Below are 23,742 nucleotides of genomic sequence, written 5' to 3'. Positions count from 1 at the left end.
AAAATGAATGCAGAGCTCTCCAAAACTGGGCGGCTCCGCTCCAAGTCCCCCACCAATATCCCTTTACCTGCAGGTCACTGGGACACAGAAGCCCGGTCCGGAGACGAGCCATCATGGCCAGAATCCGGCAGCAAAGCCTGCGTGGATGAGTGTGTGGTGGTGTGAAAGCATATAGACCAGATTTAATAGTGGATGGGGCCTGGGGGAACTAGGGGTGGTCCGCGTGGCAAAGAAGAGGTAAGGGGAGGCCATGGCTTTTTTCTTTTTGGTATTTTTTTCCCGAAGATAAATTCCTGCATTGTTTGTGTCATTTTTCTCAAAGTTCAATTTTTTAAAATAGAAGCAAACCAAGTGGTAGATGCTATGCCGAGGAAAGTCGGGGATCCTCGGTTCGAATCCTGTTCTGCTCATTATTCGCTCCGCCGGCTCAAACAAACTGCGTTACTTTCATCATCTGTAAAAAGCTGATAACCATCAACAGTCACCGGGCCTCGACGAAGGTCAACGGAAAGAATCTTTCAATTCTGGGGCCCCAATTCGGTCCCAGGTAGAAGCCGCGCCCCAATCAGGTACTGCCGCGCCGCGGCCGCGGGGCATCTCGGGACTTGTAGTCCACTCTGCGGAACTCGCTGTCCCGACACGCCCCACGGCGGCGGCTGGGCTACGTGGCGCGGTCGGCTGCGGCTGCGCGAGCAGGTGGGGCAAGATGGCTGCGGAGCAGGGCGTGCTGTTCGTCGGGCCCTGGCCCGGAGCGGGACTGGGCAGGGTGATTCGGGCCCTCCTGCTGCTGCTGTGTTTTGCGGCCCGCGGAGGCACGCTTTATTTCCACATCGGGGAGACGGAGAAGAAGTGCTTTATTGAGGAGATTCCGGACGAGACCATGGTTATAGGTGCGGGGGGAGGGGGAGAGTTTGGAACCAGACCGAAGTCTTGGGGCGGAGGGTGCGGGAGAGTCAGCCGTCCAGAGCCCCGGACAGCTGGCCGCCCGGTGCCCCGGCGGCCGCGGACTCAGCGCTCCCTCGCGCTTCTCTGACCTGGGCTCTCCCCGCTTCCCTCTAGGAAACTACCGGACGCAACTGTATGACAAACAGCGGGAAGAGTACCAGCCGGCTACCCCCGGGCTTGGCATGTTCGTGGAGGTGAAGGACCCAGAGGACAAGGTGAGCCGGCCCCTTAGCCCCGCCGAGCCCTTTGCTGTGCACTTCAGCGCCAGACTCAGCAGGCTCTGGTACCTCCGCTCCTAGTTTCCACATCTGCTAAACTGGTAAAAACAGTTGGTGTGAGAAGATCCCGGATTTTCACTCCAGCCCAAAGTTGGGCTGCTGCAGTGTTAGCTAGCTGCTCCTCTCAACTTCTCACTGCTGCATGATTCCGCCAAGTCAGATACCTTCCCCGAGCCATTTTCCTCGTCTGTGAAATGGAAATTCATCTATCTTATAGGTGTGATGAGTGGATTAATTGTGGTGCTGGGAATCAATGAGTTTTGTCAATTCTAAATCTGTGACAGCTAGACTTCAGGATTTCACAGAATAGCGTACTTTCGGAAAAGAATGAGCAGCTTTTAATTTTGACAAAGACGTAGCTGTCACCTTCCATTTAAAAAAAGAATCACACCAAAAGAGTTGAAAGGGCATGAGCTATGAATAAAGGAAAGCTCTTCCCAAAAGCGGTCACATGTCAACCTAATGTCATACTCTTCACCCCTGCCCCAAATAGTTCTCAGACAAGCTACGTAATACTCACTGAAGCCCCTTCTCTCCAGGTGATCCTGGCCCGGCAGTATGGCTCTGAAGGCAGGTTCACTTTCACCTCTCATACTCCTGGTGAGCACCAGATCTGTCTGCACTCCAATTCCACCAAGTTCTCCCTCTTTGCTGGAGGCATGCTGGTAAGTGGACCCAGTGTCACTCCTGGCTGTCAGCCTCTAGCCCCTGGTCAGGCTGGGGACTGGTGGTGCTGTGGATGTGCAATGAGTGTGTCGGATTCTGTGTCACCTAACAAGACTGGGTTTCCAGTGAACATGTAGGGCATGTTTGCTGAGTTCTTTTTATATGCCTTGGTCAGACCATCAGCCAAGGCTCATTCTTGCTGGTGTGCCTGGAGCCCCATAGGGCTAGACACTGAGGAGGCTTCAGTCAGTGTTGGCTAAATGAACAAATGAAGGAAGGTGGGGGGACCAGCTGTCAGTCCCTGGCAGGAAGATGGAGCAGAGCTGCCTGATTCTCCTTAATTTCCCTAACTGTCCCCAGAGAGTTCACCTGGACATCCAGGTGGGTGAACATGCCAACGACTATGCAGAAATTGCTGCCAAAGACAAATTGAGTGAGTTGCAGCTACGAGTGCGACAACTGGTGGAGCAAGTGGAGCAGATCCAGAAAGAGCAAAACTACCAGCGGGTAAGAGGTTGGGCCAGGAGTGGTGGGCTTCTTCCCAGAAGCTGCCCACTGACTCACCCAGGAGCTGCATGTCAGATTCATTATGAAACCCAAGGGACTTACTTGTCTGAGCTGCATTGCAAGTCTAAAAGGTGGGATGATTGTTACTAACTCTACTTTGTAATTGGAGAGAGACAGGCTCTTAAGAGGCTGTCTTTGCTGTAAATCACACAGTTACACATACACAGTAGCAGAGTGGAAATTGATACCAGTACCTTGGCTGCTGTTTGCATGGCTCCAGGTGCTCCCAGGACCAGGTGTTTCAAACTCACCTGTGTCCAGGAGCCAGGCAGGTACAGTGAGTGAATCTGAGATCTTAAGGACTGGTAGGACAGTGACCTATCTAACCTCAGTTGATTGTCAGCTGAGGGCTGCCTTGCAGAAATGGTAGCCCTGGGTTTGAAGAGGAGCTAGACGTCCAGGTTTTTAATGTGAAATTTCCAGGGTTTTAAATGTTGGCAAAACATTGTGTGAGCCAAACAAAACCCATGTATGGGCCAGATCCATCCCCTGGCCCACCAATTTGCAACCTGTGCCTACAGTCTTCAAGGAGCAATTTGGGATACCTGGGCAGTGGGCTCAGAGCAAGTCCACTCCCGAGTGCTTCAGGACAATTCTAGCAGGTGGCATGATACTACAACTACTTTACCTCTCCCCTAGGCTCCAGGGTAGGACCCAGTGAGGGCTGTGTCTGACAGGTGAGCAAACAGACTTAGGAGAAATGAGCAGGTTGCCTGAGGTCATCTAGTTGGTGAGGATGATACAGTCCCCAGGTGGGGTGGCTCTTTGCAGGCGGAACCTGGGCAAAGCCGGTTGGCCCTGAGGCATCCTCTGGGGAGGGAACCCTGCAGTTCTAACAGCCCCAGGTGGGGCCCAGCCAACTCAGGCTCCTCTTCCTTTCTCCTCTCCCACAGTGGCGAGAGGAGCGCTTCCGGCAGACCAGCGAGAGCACCAACCAGCGAGTGCTATGGTGGTCCATTCTGCAGACCCTCATCCTCGTAGCCATCGGCGTCTGGCAGATGCGACACCTCAAGAGCTTCTTTGAAGCCAAGAAACTCGTGTAGCCATCCCAGACCTCACAGGCCATCCTTCCTCTCAGGCTGGGGGAGAAAGGGCCTCGTGGAACTGATTTCTCTTTGGCAGGAGGGCTGGTTCCCAGCCATGGATATTCTGGAGGGGAGAGGGGCCACAGGCACTCCAGGCACAAGATGAGGGCAGCAGCTTGGCTGGCTACTACTGAGCAGGTGGTGGGGCAAATGCCTGCCCTCTCCCCTGGGCTCTAGCCTTTTGCAGTAATCACCCAGGGGCTGGTGAAGCCACTGGGAACCCCATTGGCACCTCAGAATCACAGTGTTACTGATCAGGGACGTGAGGCTGTCATCTGGGTGGCTGTGGGGAGGGGAGCGGGTGGGCAAGCCAGTCTTCCTTTGCTACCTGGGGATTGGGGGCATGTTGAGGTGCAGCTGTGATTCCCTGCCACCCTCGGAACCTCACTGTGCCCGCCTTGGGTCTAGACCCAGCCCGCTGATCCAGGGTGTGTGTGTCACTTGAGGTTGGGGTGGAGGGGGTTGCAGTGTGGGAGAGTGCCCCTGAGGTTGACCCTGGGTTCTTCACATGGTTGTCCTTTTTGGGGCTCAAGGAACTGGGGTCAGGCCAAGCAGAGGCCTTGGTGCTGGTTGGGGACGGGGCCTGCAGAGTCTTAGTTACTGGTTTCATTTTCGATAAGTCTAGGTTTGTTACATTGGTTTCCCAATAAAAAAAATTGACTTCTTGTCCAGTGTAAAGTTACTCTACTATCAGTGAGCATAACACTGCAAGGTGCTTCAGGGAATGTCAGTTCTCCCAGTGGGCAAAGCATTTCACGTTCCGAGATGAACACCCACCTGTGAACCTCATTCTTTCCATCCTCTCTATACCTTCCTGCGGCAGGTATGAAGGTATGTTTTGCGAAGACAATCCAACAAGTAAGTTGGGTACCTCAAATCCACATTTCCTCTGCACCAGCTCCCTTATGAAGTGCTGTCCTGCTTTTCCAGAGTAGGTGGACCGAATTGTCATGGTGCTGCAAGGAAGTGCCTCGTTAGGGGAGGTAGTGTGCATTCAACAGAGGAATGCTGCAGGTGTGGGAAGGACGAATCCCTGGGCTGGCGGGGATGAGGATACTGATGAGCTTAACCAATAGCACGGGTTTTCAGCAAGGCCCTTGAAGGAGAGGAAGGATTCTGAGGAAAGAAGGCAGGGCGGGAGTGGTTGGGGGAAGCAGAGGCAAACCGTTGGTATACAGGTGGATGGGCACGGTTGCAGCTGGAGGTGTGTGTGTGTTGTAGGGGGGTGGGGGGCAGGGTGAGAAAGCTGGAAAGGAAGGTTGGTTAGAGTTAGAAGAGCCTTGAGCTCCAGGTAAGAGATTTGGACATTATCCACTGTTCAAATTTGAGAAGACCCCGAATGTAAAATTTGATGGAAGGTTAATCCAGCAGTGTGTGAGAAGGAGATTGGGGGTGAGGAGACAAGTCTGGAGGCTACTTGAACTGCTAGGAGGATGTAATCTGCACTCATATCGCCACCTAGATGTCCACATTTAGAAAAAACTTTTTTTTTTTTTTTTTTGAGCAAGATTAGCCCTGAGCTAACTACTGCCAATCCTCCTCTTTTTGATGAGGAAGACTGGCCCTGAGCTAACTAACATCCATGCCCATCTTCCTCTACCTTATACATGGGATGCCTACCACAGCATGGCTTTTGCCAAGTGGTGCCATGTCTGCACCCGGGATCCGAACCAGTGAACCCCAGGCCACCAAGAAGCAGAGCGCGCGAACTTAACCACTGCACCACCGGGCTGGCCCATAGAGAAACCTTTTAGAACAGCTTTAGAATTACAGGAAAATTGTGAAGATAGTTTCCCCTATTAATGTCGCACATTAGTATGGTATGTTTATTAAAATTAAATGAATCAATAGTGATACATTATTTTTAACTGAAGACCATACTTTATGCAGATTTCCTTAGTTGTTACCTGATGTCCTTTTTCTGTTCCAGGATCCCATCTATGATACCATGTTACATTTAATTGTCTCATTTCCTTGGGGTCCTCTTGGCTGTGACATTTTCTCAGAGTTTCCACTGTTTTTTATTACCTTAACAGTTTTCAGGAGTACTGGTCAAGTATTTTGTAGAATTTCCCTCATTTGGAAGTTGTCTGCTTTTTTTCTCATGGTTAGATAAGTTCTGGGTTTTTGAAAGGAAGACCACAGAAGTAAAGTGCCTTTCTCATCTCATCATATTAGGGGTAGTTATTACCAACATGATTGTGGATGTCACAGTTTAAAGTTAGTTATTTGGATTTTTATGTGAAATCTGATTTCCTGAGATAAATCAGATCTGACACTAGGGGGGCTCCATCCTGACGACAACACTTAGCTGGACTGAATGGTAGCTGTCTCCTTTAGATGGGCTTGTGCTCTCCAGGTCACAGTCCCCTCTCCCTGCTTCTATCCTTGGCCTTCCCCAGTTGGTCTCTGCAGGGCGTCAGCCAGGCCAAGGTTGGATTTGCCAAGGTTGTGGTGTACAGTGCTGTGCCCTGGGAGAGTTCAGCAGGAAGGGGGGTTGTATGCTGGGTTTAAGGGAGAATGGGGGCTGCTGGGAATGGTTAATTTCCCACTCAGAAGGAAGTCCTCTCAGAAGCAGAGTGGTTGAGACCACAGATAGTGCAGCCACACTGTCTGGGCTCACGTCCTTAATCACCTCTCTCTGCTTCAGTTCCCTCATCTTTAAAGTGGGCATAATACGTACAATACTCATAAGTGAGATGACAGTAGTAAAGAATTTAGAACAATGACTGGCACGTAGTAAGAACTTAATAGATGTTAACTATTTATTAAGAAACTTAAATTTTGCCTGGAAGAGCAGAGGAAATCAAGTCTAATAACTCTGCCGCTCTCTTCACAGGTGGGAAGCTGGCCCAGCTGGGGCTAAGTTCGCACGGTGACAGCGCAGACATGGGAACTCAGTCTCCTTATTCCCTTCTTCAGTTCTCACCTCAGCTCCACAAAGTAGCCCTCTCCTGGATGATCACTATCATTTATATAGAGTTGACTATTGCGCCCATCACTGTACCAAGTATTTGCATTTTCTCCTTTAATCCTCACAGCAACCATGTACATCAGGCACCATTTATACCCTCAGATGAGGAAACAGACGCAAAGAGATTGTGCCTTGACCTAAAGCAGCTGAATTGGCAGACTCAGGTTTCTCATCCAGTCAATAAGTCTTTAGTGCCTGACTCCTAACTACTACTTGGGGTGTCGGCTGAACCCAAGACAGCCCTGAGCTTGGCCTTGCCCCCTCCAAGCTTGTTGCGGAGGAAGAATGCACCTGGGTTGGCAGCAGGGATGCCCAGATGCTCCCCGCCTTCCCTTGGGAAGAGGAGGAAGACGCACATTATCCCAGGGCGCTCGTTTGGAAGCCCAGAGTCTCAGTGCAGTCCGAGCCCAGTGACTAGAGCTCCCTGAGGGGCCTCAGTTTCTCGGAGTGTAGAGGGCAGCTAGCAGTCACTCGGGCGGTTGGAGCGTTCACGTGTTCCTCGCGCGCGGAACCTTTGACGCGGCAGCTTCGGGGAGCAGACGGTGCGGCCGGAGCGGTGGACCCAGCGGACCGAAGGGCGTGGCGGAGCGGCCTGGGCGGGGCAGGAGGTGGAGGCGCCGCGTAGGCCCGGGAGGCCGGCCCGGCCCGGCTGGGAGCTCGAGCTCCATGCGCCGCCGCCTCCCCCAACGATGTTCCCCTCCCGGAGGAAAGCGGCGCAGCTGCCCTGGGAGGACGGCAGGTGAGCGGCGGCGGCCGGTCCGGGCCCCGTCCTCCCGGGTGCCAATCCTTTCCGGGCCGGCCCGCGGAATGTAGGAGCCCGAGGCCGTCCTCTCCGTGTCTGCGGGCTCTCTGAGGGTCTGTGGTTCTCCTTGAGGGTCTCTGTCTCTACCCGTCTCCGTCACTCCGGGGTTCTGTATTTCTCCGTTGATTCCCCTTTTTGAATTTCTGTTTCTGTCTTTACAAGTCTTTCTCTCATTATGGTTCTCTCTGTGTTTCTCCACTGGCCTCTGTCTGTCTTCGTGCGGTTCTCTGACTCCGTTGACCTCTCTCAGTGGATCTGTGTCTTTATGTCTCTCCCTAGTCTCTGAGGGTGTTTATTCTGGTCTCTGCCTCCCCCATCGCATCCATGTAGCCTCAGGCTTTACCCGCCCGTCTTCATGCTTCCCCGTCATTTGCTGACCACCCAGAAGAACACAGCAGACAGAAGCTCTGTATGCTCTGCCTGGCGCTTACTAGGCATTCCTCACACAGAACATTAGTTCATTTCCTGTGCAGCTCTACTTGGATGGGGCCTGCCCCATGTCATTAGGTGCGAGCTGGACTCAGACCTTAGCTAATGATGTTTCCTATTAAAGTAGAAGGGGAATGGGGTGGGTGGGAGGCTATTTGGCCACTTAGATTTGGGAAGACACCCGCACTTCAGTCTTGAGATGTGCCCCCAAAACTCTTCTCACCCAGAACACATGATAGTGGGACTCCACCCAGTGAATGATACCTCATTCCCTTTATATCTCTTAAGTTTGCCAGGTGCCAAAAGATTCCGGGATAGAACGGGCACGAGTCTTTGCCATTAGGGATTTTTCAGACTTGGTGTTGAAATAAGAAGAAAGAATACAATAGAAAGAAAGCCTGGACTGTGGAATCAGGCATGGACAGCAATCCTCTTTAATAGCCATGTGACCAGAAACAGATCACTTAATCCTTCTGACCTCAGCCTTTCCATCTCTGAAACAGGGATCATAACATCCACCCTGCAGGGCTATACGAGGACTGAGGATGACACATGTAAAACTCTTGACGCTGTGCCTGACACAGAGGAGGGACTAGTTGTCTTCCAGTTACCTTTGCAGTTTGGAGGTTCTGTAATCAGAGCAGCTGATGATTCAAACCTTGTGTCACTAAGGTTTGTGTGAGGGAAGAAATGAAGGGTAACGGAGGAGAATTTCCATTTCCTGATCCATTTCCATAAGCCTTTGGAACATAGCCTTGTTCCCAGAAAAATGTATTGATGTCAGTTCGTACTTTTCACACATGGGTACAAAGATCCATGCAACAGATGCAGGCTAATGGAGCAATTAGAGTGCTAGCTCTAGAGCCAGCATACCTGGGTTTGAATCTGCCTCTTACTAGCCTTGGGCCTATAGATTGATGGAGACAAACTGCCCATCAGAGCAGGGTGGCCTGGGCCTGGGAGCAGCTAGGTCTGCACATCTGGAGTTGGCCACCAGGTGGCACCAGGAACAACAGTTCTCAGTGTCCACTGTCCTGGGGAATTGGGACTCAGCTCTGAATTCGGTTGCTCAGCGGTTTGGGCCCTTAGAGGCAGGATCAGATTGCCCATGGGAACGTGATCTTGGTGGGAAGAGGAGGCTGGACCGAAGGAACAGCATGTGAAAGTGCATGGAATGCCCAATCAATGCCGTACCCCTGGATAATAGTCACTGCTTCTTCCCCCTAAGGTGGGATATTTCCCTGTGTCCATCTCCCCGGTCTCCACCTCTCCCCCAGAAAGAGCCAGGAGGGCGAGAAAGAATCTGTAGAGGTTCCAGCCTTCCCAGGCCACTTGCAGGATTGGGCTCCGCTGCTCCCCAGCGCAAACCCCCACCACAGGACAACAGGGGGTAAGTTAGGAGCCCTGCAAGGATGTCCTACCGGACCACCTCTCTGCTGCATGGGGGACCTGGCCTGGCTTCAGGGATGCTGGCTTCCAGGTTGGCAGTTGTGCCTCTAGAGAAAGGCAGGAGTTGGCCTGGCTCTAGTTTGTGACTTAAAGCATGCCCTAACTGCTTGAACACTTCCTGTAACTCACTTAGCAAGCCTTCTGCTGTCTGACGAGTGCTGGGGCCACAGATAGGAATCTGATTGCCTGTGGGTAAGGGCTTCAAAGAGGGAAGTACCAGATGCCATGGGAACACAAAGGAAGGAGCGTGTATCTCAGTTTGCGTGCACATGGGGACAGGGGTCACACGGTGCTGGCCATGCTATTGGAGTTTGGTCCTGAAGGATCAGCTGGGGGGCTTCCAGGCAGATAAAATAAGGAGGGCATTTCAGGCGGAAGAAGCAGGCTGTGTGAGGGCAGAAGCAGGAAGGAGTATGGTGAGTGGAGAAGCTCTGAGTTAACCAGTATGATACCACCGGGCGAGTGGCAAGGTGTAACTGCAGATGGGGCCAGGTCACAGAGGGGTTTGACTGTCGGGCCAAGGGTTCTGCTATTATCTTGTAAACAGGGGAGGATCATCTGTGAGGTTGAAGGGCAAGGACCAGATGAGACTTGAGCTAAAAGAGAGGCACTGGGTGAGGAAGGAGCAAAGGGACACTTAGGCGGTAGAGTCTGTAAGACCTGGTAGTGACTTGGTGACTCGTAAAGGTTGGAAAGGAGGTTGCAGATTGTTTCAGGGGGAGTAGTATAGAGGAAGCTTCCCTTGTCTTGGATTCCTCAGCTCCTCCTCAGGAACTTCCAGAGAGAGGGACAAAGGAATCAGGCAAATTCTGCCTGCTTCTTAGTACTTTCTAACCGAAAGGGCCGTCTCTCACAGCCACACTACCCCAGTGTCTAAGATACTCAGCTGTTTTTCATTTCTGAAATGAGCCTAGGTGCTGTATGCAGCCCTTGTTTTTCTTTCCCTCATCTGTCTCTCATCTCTTGTCACATGGGCTGCCTCTTGGACTGAAGCTTTGAGACTCGTTCAATGAACTGCCACTGTCAGTTTGGCTTTGTATTGGTTTGGGGGCAGGTCCAATCTTTCCAGAGTAAACAATTGGTCTTTTCACGGGGACTGATGCCAGCACACACCTCTGTCTTGGGGAGCTTTCTGGTGTGAGAAGCAGGACAAAACCAAGGGGGTGAACTTGCAGGGGAGCAGGTATGGAAGGCAGTGGGTGGGGTCTCTAAGGCGAGACTCCTGCCGTCAGCTCAAGACATGAGCCACTGTCCTGAGGAGCGGCAAGTGCAAGAGACAAGGAGCCTTGTCCCTGCCCACGAGCAGCTCACGGTCTGACCAGGACTCACCCACAGAAAGTAAGAGAGCATCAAGGAACTGCGGCAGCTCTGTGACCCGAGAGTGGTCAGAGGACTTCTTGGAGGTGGGATGGCACAAGCTGGACCTAGGGTGGTAAGCAGGATTCTGATGCACAGTAGAAGCATCAGCAAAAGCATTAAAGTTGCTTCTGCACTAATTCCCAGGCGCTTGGGGCAGACAAGTCATGTGTGCCCTACTTGTGGGGAAACCAGAGAAGGGGTCTGTCACAAGGCCCCAGCTCAGCCCTGTCCTTCTGACCTGTCTCTGCTCTTGTCCTAGGTCCAGGTTGCTCCCCAGTGGCCTCCCCCGGAAATGCTCTGTCTTCCACCTCTTCGTTGCCTGTCTCCTACTGGGCTTCCTCTCCCTGCTCTGGCTGCAGCTCAGCTGCTCTGGTGACGTGGCCCGGGCAGCCAGGGGACAAGGGCAGGAGACCCCAGGCCCACCCCGGGTGTGCCCCCCAGAGCCACCCCCTGAGCACTGGGAAGAAGATGCATCATGGGGTCCCCATCGCCTGGCAGTGCTGGTGCCCTTCCGTGAACGCTTTGAGGAGCTCCTGGTCTTTGTGCCCCACATGCACCGCTTCCTGAGCAGGAAGAAGATCCAGCACCACATCTATGTGCTCAACCAGGTGGATCATTTCAGGTAGGGACTGCCTCCTGACCCAGCACCCCCTCTCCAGGGGCCTTACCTTGCCCAGGCCTCTCAGGGCCTGCTCCCTTTCTCAGCAGTGGTCCAATGCCAAGTGGGCCACCTGGGGCAGTGGCAGGAGCATGGGAGGGAGCATTCTTTCACTGGGCGTGATGGGAATTTTGGGGGAGGGCCCTGATCTGATATGCATTTTTAAAAGATCTCTGTGGCTGCTGTATGTGGAATAGCTTATAGCAGGACAAGAGAGGGGGCGGGAAGACCTGTTGGGTGGTTTCATAGTCGTCTGGGATGATGGTGTCTCGGCCAGCACAGTAGAAGGGTGGGATGGCTGTAGGGAATAGGGAAAGGGAGGGTCAAGACCAGGCTTTAAAGTTGTTCACAGTCTAGCATTATCCTAAAATCCTTACCCTTACCAAAAACTGCTCCCCTCCGTGGTCACAATTCAAGCTTCTCACACTTCACCCCCACCTCCTTTCCTGCCAACTCACTCCACTGGGAGACACACTCCAGCAATTCTTGGGCCCCACCAGGCCCTTTAGTCCACGGTCTTCCCAGTTTTCACTGCCCACCTTCCTCGTCCTCACTTTCTCCTTACCTAACTTGGATTCCGTGGCTCAGCATTAAAATCACTCTCCCGCACACGCCTCAACTCCCTTGCCCCCTTCTGCCTGGCATAACTTCCGCCTCACGAAACCCAACTCTGACTACTCCACATCTGCCCCTGGGTGGCTGAAAGTGGCCAGAGATGCTGCTCGCGTCGCTGACAATGAGCCCTGGCTCAGGAAGCCTTGCCTGGAAGCCTGGCGTTCCTCTGTCTGCTGCCTCCCCTCCCCGCGGCAGCCTTGCACACCTCCTCTCCTCACTCCCCCCATCTTCACCCTCAGCTGCTGACTTTGCTTTCTGTTTAGAAAACAGAACCAACTGGAAGAGAACTTCCCAAGTCCCTGCCCCCTGGATGGGCCCACCAGCTTCTGTGCATGTGTCCCCGTGAACGCACTGTCCCAGCTCCTTCCAGGGCAGCACTTCCACTCTGACACTGGATCCCTTTCCCCCTCTCCTACTCAAGGACATCACTCTAGCCGTTGGCTCCCTCCTCTCCCGCATGGTCAGTTTTCCCTCCCTCATGGAGCATTCACATCAGTTTACACACATACTGAAGTAGCTCCCATCTGAAAAGAAAAAAGGAAAAGAAAGACCCCCTTGATCCCACATCCCCCACAGCTGTCACCTCATTTCTCTGCTTCCCTTTGTAGCAAAGCTCCTTCCCTTTCGCTCTCTCAAACCTCTTCCACTCAGACGTTTACCCTGTCATGACACTGAAACAGCTCCATTGACATCACCAGTGAGCCCAGCTTGTTAATCCAAAGGCCAGTTCTCAGCCTTCATCCTGTCGACCTCTCGGCAGCGTTTGCCAAGTGAGTTATTTCTTCCTTCTTAAAACCTCTCCATTTGACCTCTGGGGCAGCTGTCTCGTTCTCCTCCTTCCTCACTGGCCACCCCTCCCACCTCCTGTGTTGGTTCTGCCTCATCTCCCTGATCTCTCAACCTGGGTGCTCCTTGCGGCTCAGTGCTTGGCATCCCCAGTTCTTGCTACAGTCACTCACTGGGGCATCTCGTGGCATTGAATCCCATCTCTTCTCCTGGTGACTCCCGAGTCTGTGTCCCTGTCCAGATCTCTCTCCTGAACTCCAGACTTGCACATCCAGCTGCCTGAACAACCATTCATTTGGTAGTCTCAGAGGCCTCTCAAGCTTAACTGGTAAAAACTGAATTCCTGATTCCCCACCCGCCCCAGACCTGCTTCCCCTGTCCCCATCCCCATTTCAGCACAGGGCAGCCGCATGCTTCCACTTGCTCAGGCCAGAAGGCCTTGGGGTCATCCTCAGTTCCTCCTTCCCCCGCTCACACACATCCAGTCCCTCAGTAGAATACGTCTAGAATCTGCCCACTTCTCACTGTCTTCACTCCCCTGAGCGAAATCACCACCATCTCTTGCCTGAATGATTGTAATGGCCTCTCAGCCCATCTCCCTCCAATCTTTTCTCAACACCCCGACTAGAGCAATCCTCTTAAACCCTAAGTCACAGGAAGCCCTCTGCTCTAAGCCCTCCAATGGTTCCCCATCTCGCCCAGGGTCAGAGCCCAAGTCTGTCAGGGGCCTGTCACCCTCTGACCTCATCCCCTAAGCCCCTCCATGCACTATGCCTGGCTTCTTGGTGTCTCCTCCTGCCTCAGGCCTTGGCAGTCGTTCTCCCTTCTGCTCCGAGCCCCATTCTCCCAATTTCCATTGGGCTCATTCCCTCATGCCTTCAGGTTTCTGCTCACATGTCACCCTTTGACCCTGGTGCTCCCTAACCACCTATCTAACAGAACAGCCGCCCCACCCCAGCAAACTTTCTCCTCACCTGCTCTGCTCTTCTCCACGGCACCTCCCACTGTCTGGCTTCTTACCTACCTGCTTATTGATTTTGTCTCCTCTTATTAGAAAGTCAGCTCCTTGAGGGCTGAGTTTTGAGTTCTCACTGCTGCATCTCCAGAGCTCTCAACAGTGTCTGGCACACAGGAAGTGCTCAGCAAACCTTTGTGAGATGAGTGGAGGGGCAGACGTGCAGTGGGCAGCCCCACAGTGAAGGCAGGGTTGGGCTGGAGGGGGGTGTAGGCACTGGGGGTGTGCTGTGGAGGACAGGCTGTCATGCAGACTTTGGGGGAGAGCAAGGTCACTGCCCGCCCTGCACAGGTTCAACCGGGCGGCACTCATCAACGTGGGCTTCCTGGAGAGCAGCAACAGCACGGACTACATCGCCATGCACGATGTGGATCTGCTCCCTCTCAACGAGGAGTTGGACTATGGCTTCCCTGAGGCTGGGCCCTTCCATGTGGCCTCCCCAGAGCTCCACCCGCTCTACCACTACAAGACCTACGTCGGTGGCATCCTGCTGCTCTCCAAGCAGCACTACCAGTTGGTGAGGCCCAGCCCAGCGTGCCCTGCTCAGAACCAGGGAGCGCCCTCCTGGGTGGGGGCACTGGCAGGAGGAGCAGCAGTTCTGGGGCCCTGCGGGTGGAGGAGTCCTGCCTGAGCCCTGCAGGGGAACCCAGGAGCAGTCAGAGACATGAGAAAGGAGCAGGGCTGAGCAAGTCAGCCAGGGAGGATTCTGCCACAGTGACAGAAACCCCTGTGCAAGCTGGCTTCAGAAGACTGGGGAAAGTGGAAAGCTCTGGGTAGGGCTGGGGATGGAGGGTCTGGCTGCAGGTACGGCCTGCCCAGCCTCTGAGACAGGTTCACCAAGGCACCATTTCACCTTCCATCTCTCAGTTCTGCCTTCTCTAGACTGGATTTATTTTCAGACATTCAGGATGCAAGGTGGTTATTATAGCTGCAGCCTGCATCCATCTAGGCCCAAGTCCACTGGAAGATGGAGCCCCCTTCCCCAACAGCCCAGATAAGAGCCCCAGAACTGCTTTGCACTGGCTCTTGATTGGCCCGACTTGAGTCATGGGCCCATCCCTGAGTCAGTCACTGTGGCTGGGAGTGAAGGTGGGTGGGTGGGGTGGGAAGAACTGAGCGGCTTAGACCCCCATCTCCTGCTCCTCTCTTCAAGCTGTGGCTGAAACCAGCTTTATGTAAATGAAGCTCCAAGTTGGGTGTCAAAAATAGGCGTCTGCCGTAGAGCCAAACTGTCCCTCTCTCATACAGAGACCTGGGCAGAGCCACCGTAGGAGAAATGGCAGTATGGAAGCAGGCAGAAATCGAGCAGGAGTTGGCACTTCTGCCCATCACCAGCTCCCCAGAGAGGTCCCCTCCCACCAGTCAGACGCTTTTGAGAAACTAATCATCTCACACAAGTTCAAGGCCCCATTAGAACAGGCAAAGGGACTGGGATGTGCTGACTGTTCCCCCTGTACCACAGAGGTTGTGGGAACTGGAAGCATCTGGGTGTCCAGAACCACCAGGGGAGGGGGCCGGGCCTGGCCTGGCCTAGCCTGGCTCGGGCTGGTACTTCCGAATAGTAGGAGACCAAAGAGCGCCCCTGGGAGGATGGGGCAAGTGACGCTGCCTATCTCTGTGTCAGTGCAATGGGATGTCCAACCGCTTCTGGGGCTGGGGCCGCGAGGACGACGAGTTCTACCGGCGCATCAAAGGAGCCGGGCTCCAGGTAACACCCCACCCAGGGCCCTGCTACCTCCTCCATCATCGTGGCTGCCCCAAGGTTTCCTTCTCTGTCCTCAGGTGAAGTTCCTGGGGCTTGGAGATGGCAGCCCTGGTTCCAATCCCAGCCCTGCCCCCTGACTAGCACACCACTTCTGCAGAATGGGACTGCAGGCCCCTGCCTGTGGCATGCAGTGGGAGTCCAGAGGACTTGTGTGAGGGCCAGGGCTCCAGGAGGGGCAGCCTGACCCAACCACCTTTGGCCTCCTTAGCTTTTCCGCCCTTCGGGAATCACAACTGGGTACAAGACATTTCACCACCTGCATGACCCAGCCTGGCGGAAGAGGGACCAGAAGCGCATCGCAGCTCAAAAACAGGTGCTGGCTGGTCCCTTGACTGGGGATGGACAGGTGGTGATGTGGGGAACCAACAGGCCCAAACAGTTCACAAGTTCTCCTTCTTCCCCAAATGGCCCCATCCTGCCCTGCTCGGCCCAGGCCAGTTGATGGGCATTCTGCTTGGTGGCTGCTCTGGGATGCCCTGCTCTGGTGGCGGGGCGCTGGGCACTGTGGGTCAGCCGAGACTTCAGAGTCCTTGCAGGCTGGAGAGGGGGCGGGTCTCAGCTGAAGGTGCCAGAATCGCAGCAGACCTGCAGCACAGGAGTCCCTATCCCTCAAACAGCCGCTTCTCCAGAAGCCAAGTTAGTCCAGCTGAAGAATCCCTGCTCTCCTGCCTACCAGTGGGGGGCAGCCGTGGGTGAAGCTTCACATCTCTGAGTAGCATTTCCTCCTCTCTTCAGTGGGAATCACAGGACCGCTGATGACGAGGTTGTGGGGGATCAGCGGACAGCTGGCACCCACAAAGCCCTAAGTATATGCTCTCTCTGCCCTCTCTTCCCAGGAGCAATTCAAGGTGGACCGGGAGGGAGGCCTGAGCACCGTGAAGTACCGTGTGGATTCCCGTACAGCACTGTCTGTGGGAGGGGCCCCCTGCACTGTTCTCAACATCATGTTGGACTGTGACAAGGCAGCCACCCCCTGGTGCACATTTGGCTGAGTTGGCTGGACAGTAAGGAAGCCAGTGCCTCTAGGCTGCACTGCCTCTCAGGACCAGGACCAAGCCTCAGGCCCCGGGCCAGCTCCAGCAGGATATGCAGTGGCCTGAAGTAGTGGACAGCAAGCCCTGTGTTTGCAGCAGCCCCACTCCCAGAGGCAGGCTTGAGCTGGGACAGGACACACACAGGGTGCCTGGGATGCTGCTGGCAATAAACAGTGATGGAAGAGGCTGGGATGTGGCTTCTGCCTGGAACTCTGCCCGGCCTCCTGCTTGCCCTGCTCTGCCCTCCTTCACGTGCTGAGACCTGCGGGCTTTTGTTCCTTCCCCGGGACCGCCTCCTGCAGAGGTACAGTTAGACCCCAGGCTGCTGACGTGGGTGGCCAGGGTGTTTGGGAGGGACACAGCTGCAGAAACCAGAATGCAAGCCCCACAGAAAGGGAACAACTGAAGCCAGCTCCAGCTGGATGTCACCATACAGGAGTGTGGGCCTAATGTTGCCAGATCTTCTGATTTTTCAGAAGAAACGAGAATTCTGGATTCTTAAGTGAAATCGGTTAATTTTAAAATGATAGCAATGAATTGAAACTTTAAAAAAGTATGGCAGGCCAAACAAAATGTTTGTCACCAGTTTGTCACCTGTGGCTTAGGGGAATGGGGTGGGGCAAAAGGTAACACCTCTCTTAGTTATAAGCTGGCAAGGAGTTGGGGCAGGGCTAGGGATGACACGGCCAGGGGAAGTCAGGTGGGAGAGAAGCCAAAGGCACAGGTTCCTGCCACCTCCCACAGCCCTCCAGGCTTTGCTGCCCTTCTGGGCGGTCTGACCACTGCCAGACTCTGGTGGGCTCTGACTCTGGGAGGAGGGCTTCATCCTGCCTCATTAAGATGCACAGAAACAGATCCACAGGACTGGACTTAGGGTAGGCAGGGTGCGTCGGCAATGACTCGGTCACGGCTTGAGGGACGGAGGAGCACATTTGTGCGATGGGAGGAGGAAGGTGGGAGAAGTAGGAGAACCCCTGGGGTGTTCCCACAGTAGGAGGGGGACTAGCAGTAAGCACCAAATGCCAGGGCGAGGTGAAGGAGGGGAGCTGAAGGAGGCCATGGAATCGGGGAGTGACCTGGAGGAAGCATCTGGAGGGAAGCCTGGGGCCAATGAGAGAGTGGGAGCAGAGGAACCCTGCAAGGTAGATCACTCCTTCAAGGTGTCTGACTGCTAGAGATTTGGGGCAGAAGTCAGAGGAGACTTGGGACCAGTTAAGGTTGGTTTGCTTAACTGTAGGGCAGCTGAAATACTGGAGAGGGAAGAGATTGAGCTCCCAGAGTTCAGGAGGGTGGATTCAACAACTCTGGTCCAAAAACACTCTGTCTCTGAGGATGATCTCAGGGCTGCTCTGTGTAGTTGTACAGATTGTGCACTGTACAACCTGTGCGTAAGTCAAGAGATTTAAGCAAAGATGAGTGAAGCTTCAGGTTCCACATAACTGTTCAGATGTGTGACCGAGGGTCCTTAGATTGACCTCAACCAGCAGTTCAGCTTCACTCACTATGCTGAGGGGCAAATAACCATGGTTATGGTGCAGGGGTGATGGGAGGGACTTTCTCAACTTGAGGCCCAGGAGAGGGGAATTGCATACGTTCTGTATGCCAGTCTCCCTGTCTCTGTCGTCTTGGACTTATGTAACATGGGGGCATAACACCAGCCTCTTGGAGTTGGTGGGAATGGATGTGACATCAAAGCTCCTGGCTCTGTACTCATCTGTCACATAGGAAGACCTGAAAAATGGGGCGTTCCTTCCTTTCCACCTGCACCAGGGGAGTGGACTGAGCAGAAGAAAATCAAGATCAGCCGACTCAGCCTGGGCTGGGGCACCTCTCCAACCCTGCGGCCCCACACTTCCCCATGGCCACTGCCACCACCACCATCATCGAGGCATCCATGGTGATGCAGCCTGAATCTGCAACTCCCCTCACTCCCCAGCCCGGGCCTCCACCAGGCCGTTCTAGGAGAGTGGGAGACGGCTGAGTGGTGGTTGGCAAGGGGAAGAAGCAGACGGCTCCTCTTCTTTCTCAGCACCTTGGTTGCCTCCTCTGTGGAATGGAACTAACATCCCTGCCTCACTGCCCAGGGCGTGGATGAAATGAAGCCAGGATATAGGAGCACCTGGCACAGCGCTCGGCCCACGTGGTTGCTGTAATTGTAATGACTAGCACTTGTTGAACATTCGCATCAGAAATGCTTTGCGTTGCACTATTTCCCCTAAGCCTCTCTACCTCAGAGCTAGGTCCTATTTCTTATTCTGTTTTAGAGATGAGGATGGTGAAGGAGAGAGGTAAGTAGCTTGCCCAAGGTCACAGAGCTGATAGGTGGTGGAGCTAGGTATTTGTGCCCCTGGAATCCACCTTTAAGAGCCAGTTTCCCTCACCTCTGGCCTATACAGCAGGTGCCTGTGCACAGATGTTCCTTCCTCTCCAGACCTTCCCTCCTCCTCTGCTTAGCTGGAGAGGGCTGACAGGGAGGGTTGGCCAACATGGTCTGGTGTCCCTCCCACCTCTGGGACAAAAACAGGGCCATGAGGGAGATTCAGAGTGTCTGCCCCATGCCTCCTCTGCCTGGAGTAAGATGGGGATTTGGCTGTTGGAGAGGTCCCTTGGGGCATCAGTGGGACCCAGAGCATGGCACTGTGCCTGAGGAATGTACTGGTGCTTGGGGAAGCCCCCCACCCCTCCAAGGAGGCGAGGTCTTACTGGTGGAGTCAGTTTGCCAGTCAGGATGGGAAGGGTTTCTGGAGGGATCAGCATGTGCAAGGCAGAGAGACTGGAGGAAGCATATATGTTCAGGGACCTTGGAGTAGTTCAGAGTATCCCTAGTACCCCAATATTGTGCAGGAGTTGGGGGAGGCGGGCAGCAGAGGGAACATTAGGGGGAACCATGAGGATCTGAATGCTACACTGAGCAATTTGTACTTTATTCTGGGGGTGCAAGGTTTTTTAGTAGGGAGGGACATACGGTTAGATATGTGTTATAGAAAGAACCTGGAGGGCAGGATCCAGGTGGACAGTAGGGTACAGTCTGGAGGAGAAAGAGAGAATGAAGCCAGAAGGGGGTGGGGGGGGGGGGGGGGGGGGGCAGTGTCTGCTGAGCCCCTAGGGTCTGTAGGAGCCAGGATCAATGTGTATACCATTGGGCCTTCCCTTCACAGAGGGTTTGCTTCCCTGCACACTCTTTCCCAGAAGGCCAAATGGATATACACTGCCTTTTTGCCATCTCAGCCCTCATGCCTTGAGAGCATTAAAAAACCAAAAAAAAAAGGGAAAAGCAACTTCTGGTTTCAGCTTCAACATCTAAAGGGCTTGTTAGTCATCATTCCCATCCTTACGAAAGGAAAAACTCAACAAACTGAAAAGGAACTACTTCTGTTGGGCTTATCAGAGAATTGAAGTTTCAGGGCAAACTGCCCCCCTAAAAGCTGGTGAGGCAGGAAAACACAGTCCCAGCCAAGCTCAGCTGACCTGGAGCAGAAGCTGCTGGAGCCACAGACTGGGAGGAATGCTTAAGTGGTGATTTTCATAAGTTGATGAAGGCTGAGTATGGTGAACAGCCAAGAAAAACCCCTCCTGTCTCTAGAGGGGGAAACGGAAAAGTAACCATTTAAAAACATGCGCACAGCAGTCTCCCTAAGGAAAGCCTTCTCTCAAGGTGAAAAGACTGTCAGAGTCTTATCTCACTTAGGAGGTAGGACCATCACCTAACTCCAGCCCCCTCTAGCCTTTCTGCTACACCTAAGGAAGGGGGGACAAAGCTCAGAGACACCTGTGAAGGTCACAACTGGGGACACAGACCCACTAAACGAGATTTAAGAGATTTAATCATAAAGTCATAAAATGCTTCCCCTTCCTTAAACCTTACCACCACATCACCAGGGTTCCAGCATAACAATAGTAGATTACAGCTGAAAGAGCTTCAAGTCACAGACTATTAAAGAAGAAGTTCTTGGGGAAACTCAAAGGCAGTAGAGAAAAACAAGGACACTAGAGGAATTTAAAGCCACTGGCACCTAAAACTACAGTAAATATTAAAGTCAGTCCAACTCCTAGGCAGACCGTCATCACACCTCACATTAAAGGTCTGTTTACATCAGTCCCTTTACCCAATAAATTGTATATTATAAGGCATCCTAAAAGGCAGGGAGGGGCCGGCCCCGGGGCCGAGTGGTTAAGTTCGCGTGCTCCGCTTCAGCGGCCCAGAGTTTCACTGGTTTGGATCCTGGGCATGGACCTGGCACCACTCATCAAGCCATGCTGAGGTGGTGTCCCACATGCCACAACTAGAAGGACCCACAACTGAAAATATACAACTATGTACTAGGGGGCTTTGGGGAGAAAAAGGAAAAATAAAATCTTTAAAAGGCAAGGAAAAAACAGATTAAAGAGACAAAGCAAACATCAAACCAAACAGACATGACACATTTTGGAATTATCAACTAGGAAATTTTAAATAAGACTAATACATTAGGAGCAGCCCTGTGGCCGAGTGGTTAAGTTCGTGTGCTCCACTTCAGCGGCCCAGGGTTTCATCGGTTCTGATCCTGGGCGCAGACATGGCACCACTCGTCAGGCCATGCTGAGGCGGCGTCCTACACGGCACAACTAGAAGGACCCACAACTAAAATATACAACTATGTACTGGGGGGATTTTGGGAGAAAAAGGAAAAATAAAATCTTTAAAAAAACAAAAAGACTAATACATTAAGTGCTGTAATGGAAAAAGTAGACAGTATGCAAGAACAGATGGATAATGTAAGCAAAGAGATGGAACTCTAAGAAAGAATCAAAGGAGATGCTAGAAATCAAAAACACTGTAACAGCGATGAAGAATGCCTTTGATGGGATCATCAGTAGACTAGATACAGACAAGGAAAGAATCATTGAGCTTGAAGATATGTCTATAGAAACTTCCCAAACTGAAATGCGAAGAGGAAAAAAAAGACCAAAAAACAATATCCAAGAACTGTGACAATTTCAAAAGGTGTAACATGAACAATTGGAATATCACAAGGAGAAGAAAAGGAGAACAGAGCAAGAGAGACATTTCAAGTAATAATGACTAAGAATTTTCCAAAATTAATGGCAGACATCAAACCACAGATCCAGGAAGCCTAGAGAACAAGAAGCAGGATAAATACCCCCTGAAAATGAACCCCTAGGTTTATCATATTCAAACTGTAGAAACCAAAGACAAACAAAATGTTGAAGGAAGCTGTAGGGGGAAAAAAGCCCTAGCATACTTATACAGGGAAAGGATAAGAATTACAGCCTTGTCAGAAACCATGCAAACAAGAATAGAGTGGATTTTAAATATTGAAAGAAAAAACTGCATCAGCCTAGACTTCTCTATCCATTGAAAATATTCTTCAAAAGTGAAGGAGACATTGTGTATATAGTAAAAAGCCACTGAGTTGTACACTTTAAGATGGTTAAAAGGGTGAAATTTATGTTGTGTGACTTATACTGCAATGAAAAAAAATATGGAGAAATACTTTGTTAGATAAACAAAAAATAAGGATATTTATTGCCAGCAGAACTGCCTTGCAAGAAATGTTAAAAGAAATTCTTTAGTGAGAAGGAAATGATATAGATCTTAGATCTGCATTAAACTTAGATCTACATTAAAAAAACAAAGAGTGTCAAGGAATAAATGAAGGTAATAGAATCTTCTATTTTCTATTCTTAATTGATGTAATAGATACCTGTTCAAAGTAACAACAGCAACAATGTGTTGGAGGACTATAGTATTGGACTAAGTAAATGAATGATAGGAATGTTATGAAGGTCAGGAGAGAGGAATTGGGAATAGCTTGTTATAAGGTACCTGTACTACCTGTGAATGGTAAAGTGTAATTTGAAAGTGGACTTAGATTAGTTGTAAATACATATTTCAAACTCTAGAGTAATGAGTTAAAATGTTTTAAAAGAAGTGTAATTGATATGCTAACAAAGGAAAGAAAATGGAATCATGTCAGATTCCAAATTAAAACCAGAGATGACAGAAAGAGGGATGATAAGAAAAAGAAACAAGGACAAGTGCAACTAATAGGAAATGGTTACAGACACGGCAGATGTTAATTCAATTATATAAATCATTTTAAATGTGAGGTCTAAATATACCAATTAGAAGACAAACTCAGTAGACTTAAAAAAAAAAAAAGACTTGGGGCTAGCCAGGTGACATAGTGGTTAATTTCACACACTTTGCTTTGGCGGCCCAGGGTTCAAGGGTTCAGATCCCAGGCACAGACTTAGCACTGCTTGTCAAGCCACACTGTTGCAGCATCCCACATAAAATAGAGGAAGATTGGCACAGATGTTAGCTCAGCAACAATCTTCCTCAAGCAAAAAGAGGAAGATTGGCAACATATGTTAGCTCAGGGCTAATCTTCCTCACACACACACACACAAAGACTCAACTATATGTTGTCTACAAGAAACCCACTTTAAAGGCACAAATAAATTAAAAGTAAAGGGATAGAGAAAGAAATAGAATGCTAACACTAATTCTGAGTACCTATATTAATTTCGGACAAAGCAGACTTCAGAGTAAGGAAAATTATTGTGGATAAAGGGAGGCATTATATAAGGATAAAGGGTCAATACTTCAAGAAAACATTGTTAAATCATTAATGTGTATGTACCTAAAAACAGAACATCCAAATATGTGAGGTGAAAACTGATAGAATTGCCAGAGAAATAGACAAATCCACTATTATAGTAGCTGACATCAACACCTCTCTACCAGTAATTGACAGATCCAGCTGGCAAAAGATCAGTAAGGATATAACTGGATTGAACACCACCATCAATCCATTGAATCTAATTGACATTTATAGAATACTTCATCCAACAACAGCAGAATACACATTCTTCTCAAGCTTACATGGAGCATTCATCAAGGTAGACTACGTACTTGGCCATAAACACACCTTAACAAATTTAAAAGAATGGTAACCATACAAAATGTGCTCTCAGATGAAATTAAACTAGAAATCAAAATCAGAAACATAGGTGGAAAATCTCCAAATAATTGGAGATTAAATAAAACACTTCTAAAAACCAGATGAGTCAAAAATTAAAATATTCTTGACTAAATGAAGATGAAAGTACAACCTATCAAAATTTGTGGGATGCAGTGAAAGTAATGCTTAGAGCCAAATATATAGCATTGAATGCATATATTAGAAAAGAAGATATAAAATCAATAATCTAAGCTTCCACCTTAGGAAACTAGAGAACAAAGACCAATATAAGCCTAAAGCAAGCAAAAGAATAGAAATAAAAATGAGTGGAAATCAATAAAATTGAA

General features: G+C 51.2%; 2 protein-coding genes across 2 annotated transcripts; both read left to right on the top strand.

Annotated features, from left to right (window-relative positions):
* The first annotated feature begins 674 nt into the window (after window positions 1-674).
* TMED9 (transmembrane p24 trafficking protein 9) lies at window positions 675-4,207 on the top strand. The gene is made up of 5 exons (XM_046668647.1): window positions 675-890; window positions 1,060-1,160; window positions 1,763-1,888; window positions 2,250-2,396; window positions 3,350-4,207. Exons 1-5 carry the CDS (start codon window positions 707-709, stop codon window positions 3,497-3,499), a joined length of 708 nt encoding a protein of 235 aa, XP_046524603.1. The 5' UTR covers window positions 675-706; the 3' UTR covers window positions 3,500-4,207.
* Window positions 4,208-7,101: 2,894 nt separating this feature from the next.
* On the top strand, window positions 7,102-16,634 carry B4GALT7 (beta-1,4-galactosyltransferase 7). Its single transcript, XM_046667621.1, has 6 exons — window positions 7,102-7,254; window positions 10,814-11,176; window positions 13,920-14,145; window positions 15,253-15,336; window positions 15,602-15,706; window positions 16,230-16,634. The coding sequence occupies exons 1-6, from the start codon at window positions 7,205-7,207 to the stop codon at window positions 16,383-16,385; spliced, it is 984 nt and encodes a 327-aa protein (XP_046523577.1). The 5' UTR covers window positions 7,102-7,204; the 3' UTR covers window positions 16,386-16,634.
* Window positions 16,635-23,742: the final 7,108 nt, after the last annotated feature.

Source organism: Equus quagga, chromosome 7 (assembly GCF_021613505.1).
Source record: "Equus quagga isolate Etosha38 chromosome 7, UCLA_HA_Equagga_1.0, whole genome shotgun sequence".
Taxonomy (NCBI): Eukaryota; Metazoa; Chordata; class Mammalia; order Perissodactyla; family Equidae; genus Equus; species Equus quagga.
Note: the sequence above shows the minus strand (reverse complement) of the source record. Positions and strands in the feature narration are given on the sequence as shown.

Bases quoted from the DNA above. Each gene is read 5' to 3' on its own strand.
- TMED9 (XM_046668647.1), top strand. From the start codon at position 707: ATGGCTGCGGAGCAGGGCGTGCTGTTCGTCGGGCCCTGGCCCGGAGCG. The intron at 1,161-1,762 runs GTGAGCCGGCCC...CCTTCTCTCCAG, and splicing joins TGAAGGACCCAGAGGACAAG to GTGATCCTGGCCCGGCAGTA. The intron at 2,397-3,349 runs GTAAGAGGTTGG...CCTCTCCCACAG, and splicing joins AAGAGCAAAACTACCAGCGG to TGGCGAGAGGAGCGCTTCCG.
- B4GALT7 (XM_046667621.1), top strand. From the start codon at position 7,205: ATGTTCCCCTCCCGGAGGAAAGCGGCGCAGCTGCCCTGGGAGGACGGC. The intron at 11,177-13,919 runs GTAGGGACTGCC...CGCCCTGCACAG, and splicing joins AACCAGGTGGATCATTTCAG to GTTCAACCGGGCGGCACTCA. The intron at 14,146-15,252 runs GTGAGGCCCAGC...TCTCTGTGTCAG, and splicing joins CCAAGCAGCACTACCAGTTG to TGCAATGGGATGTCCAACCG.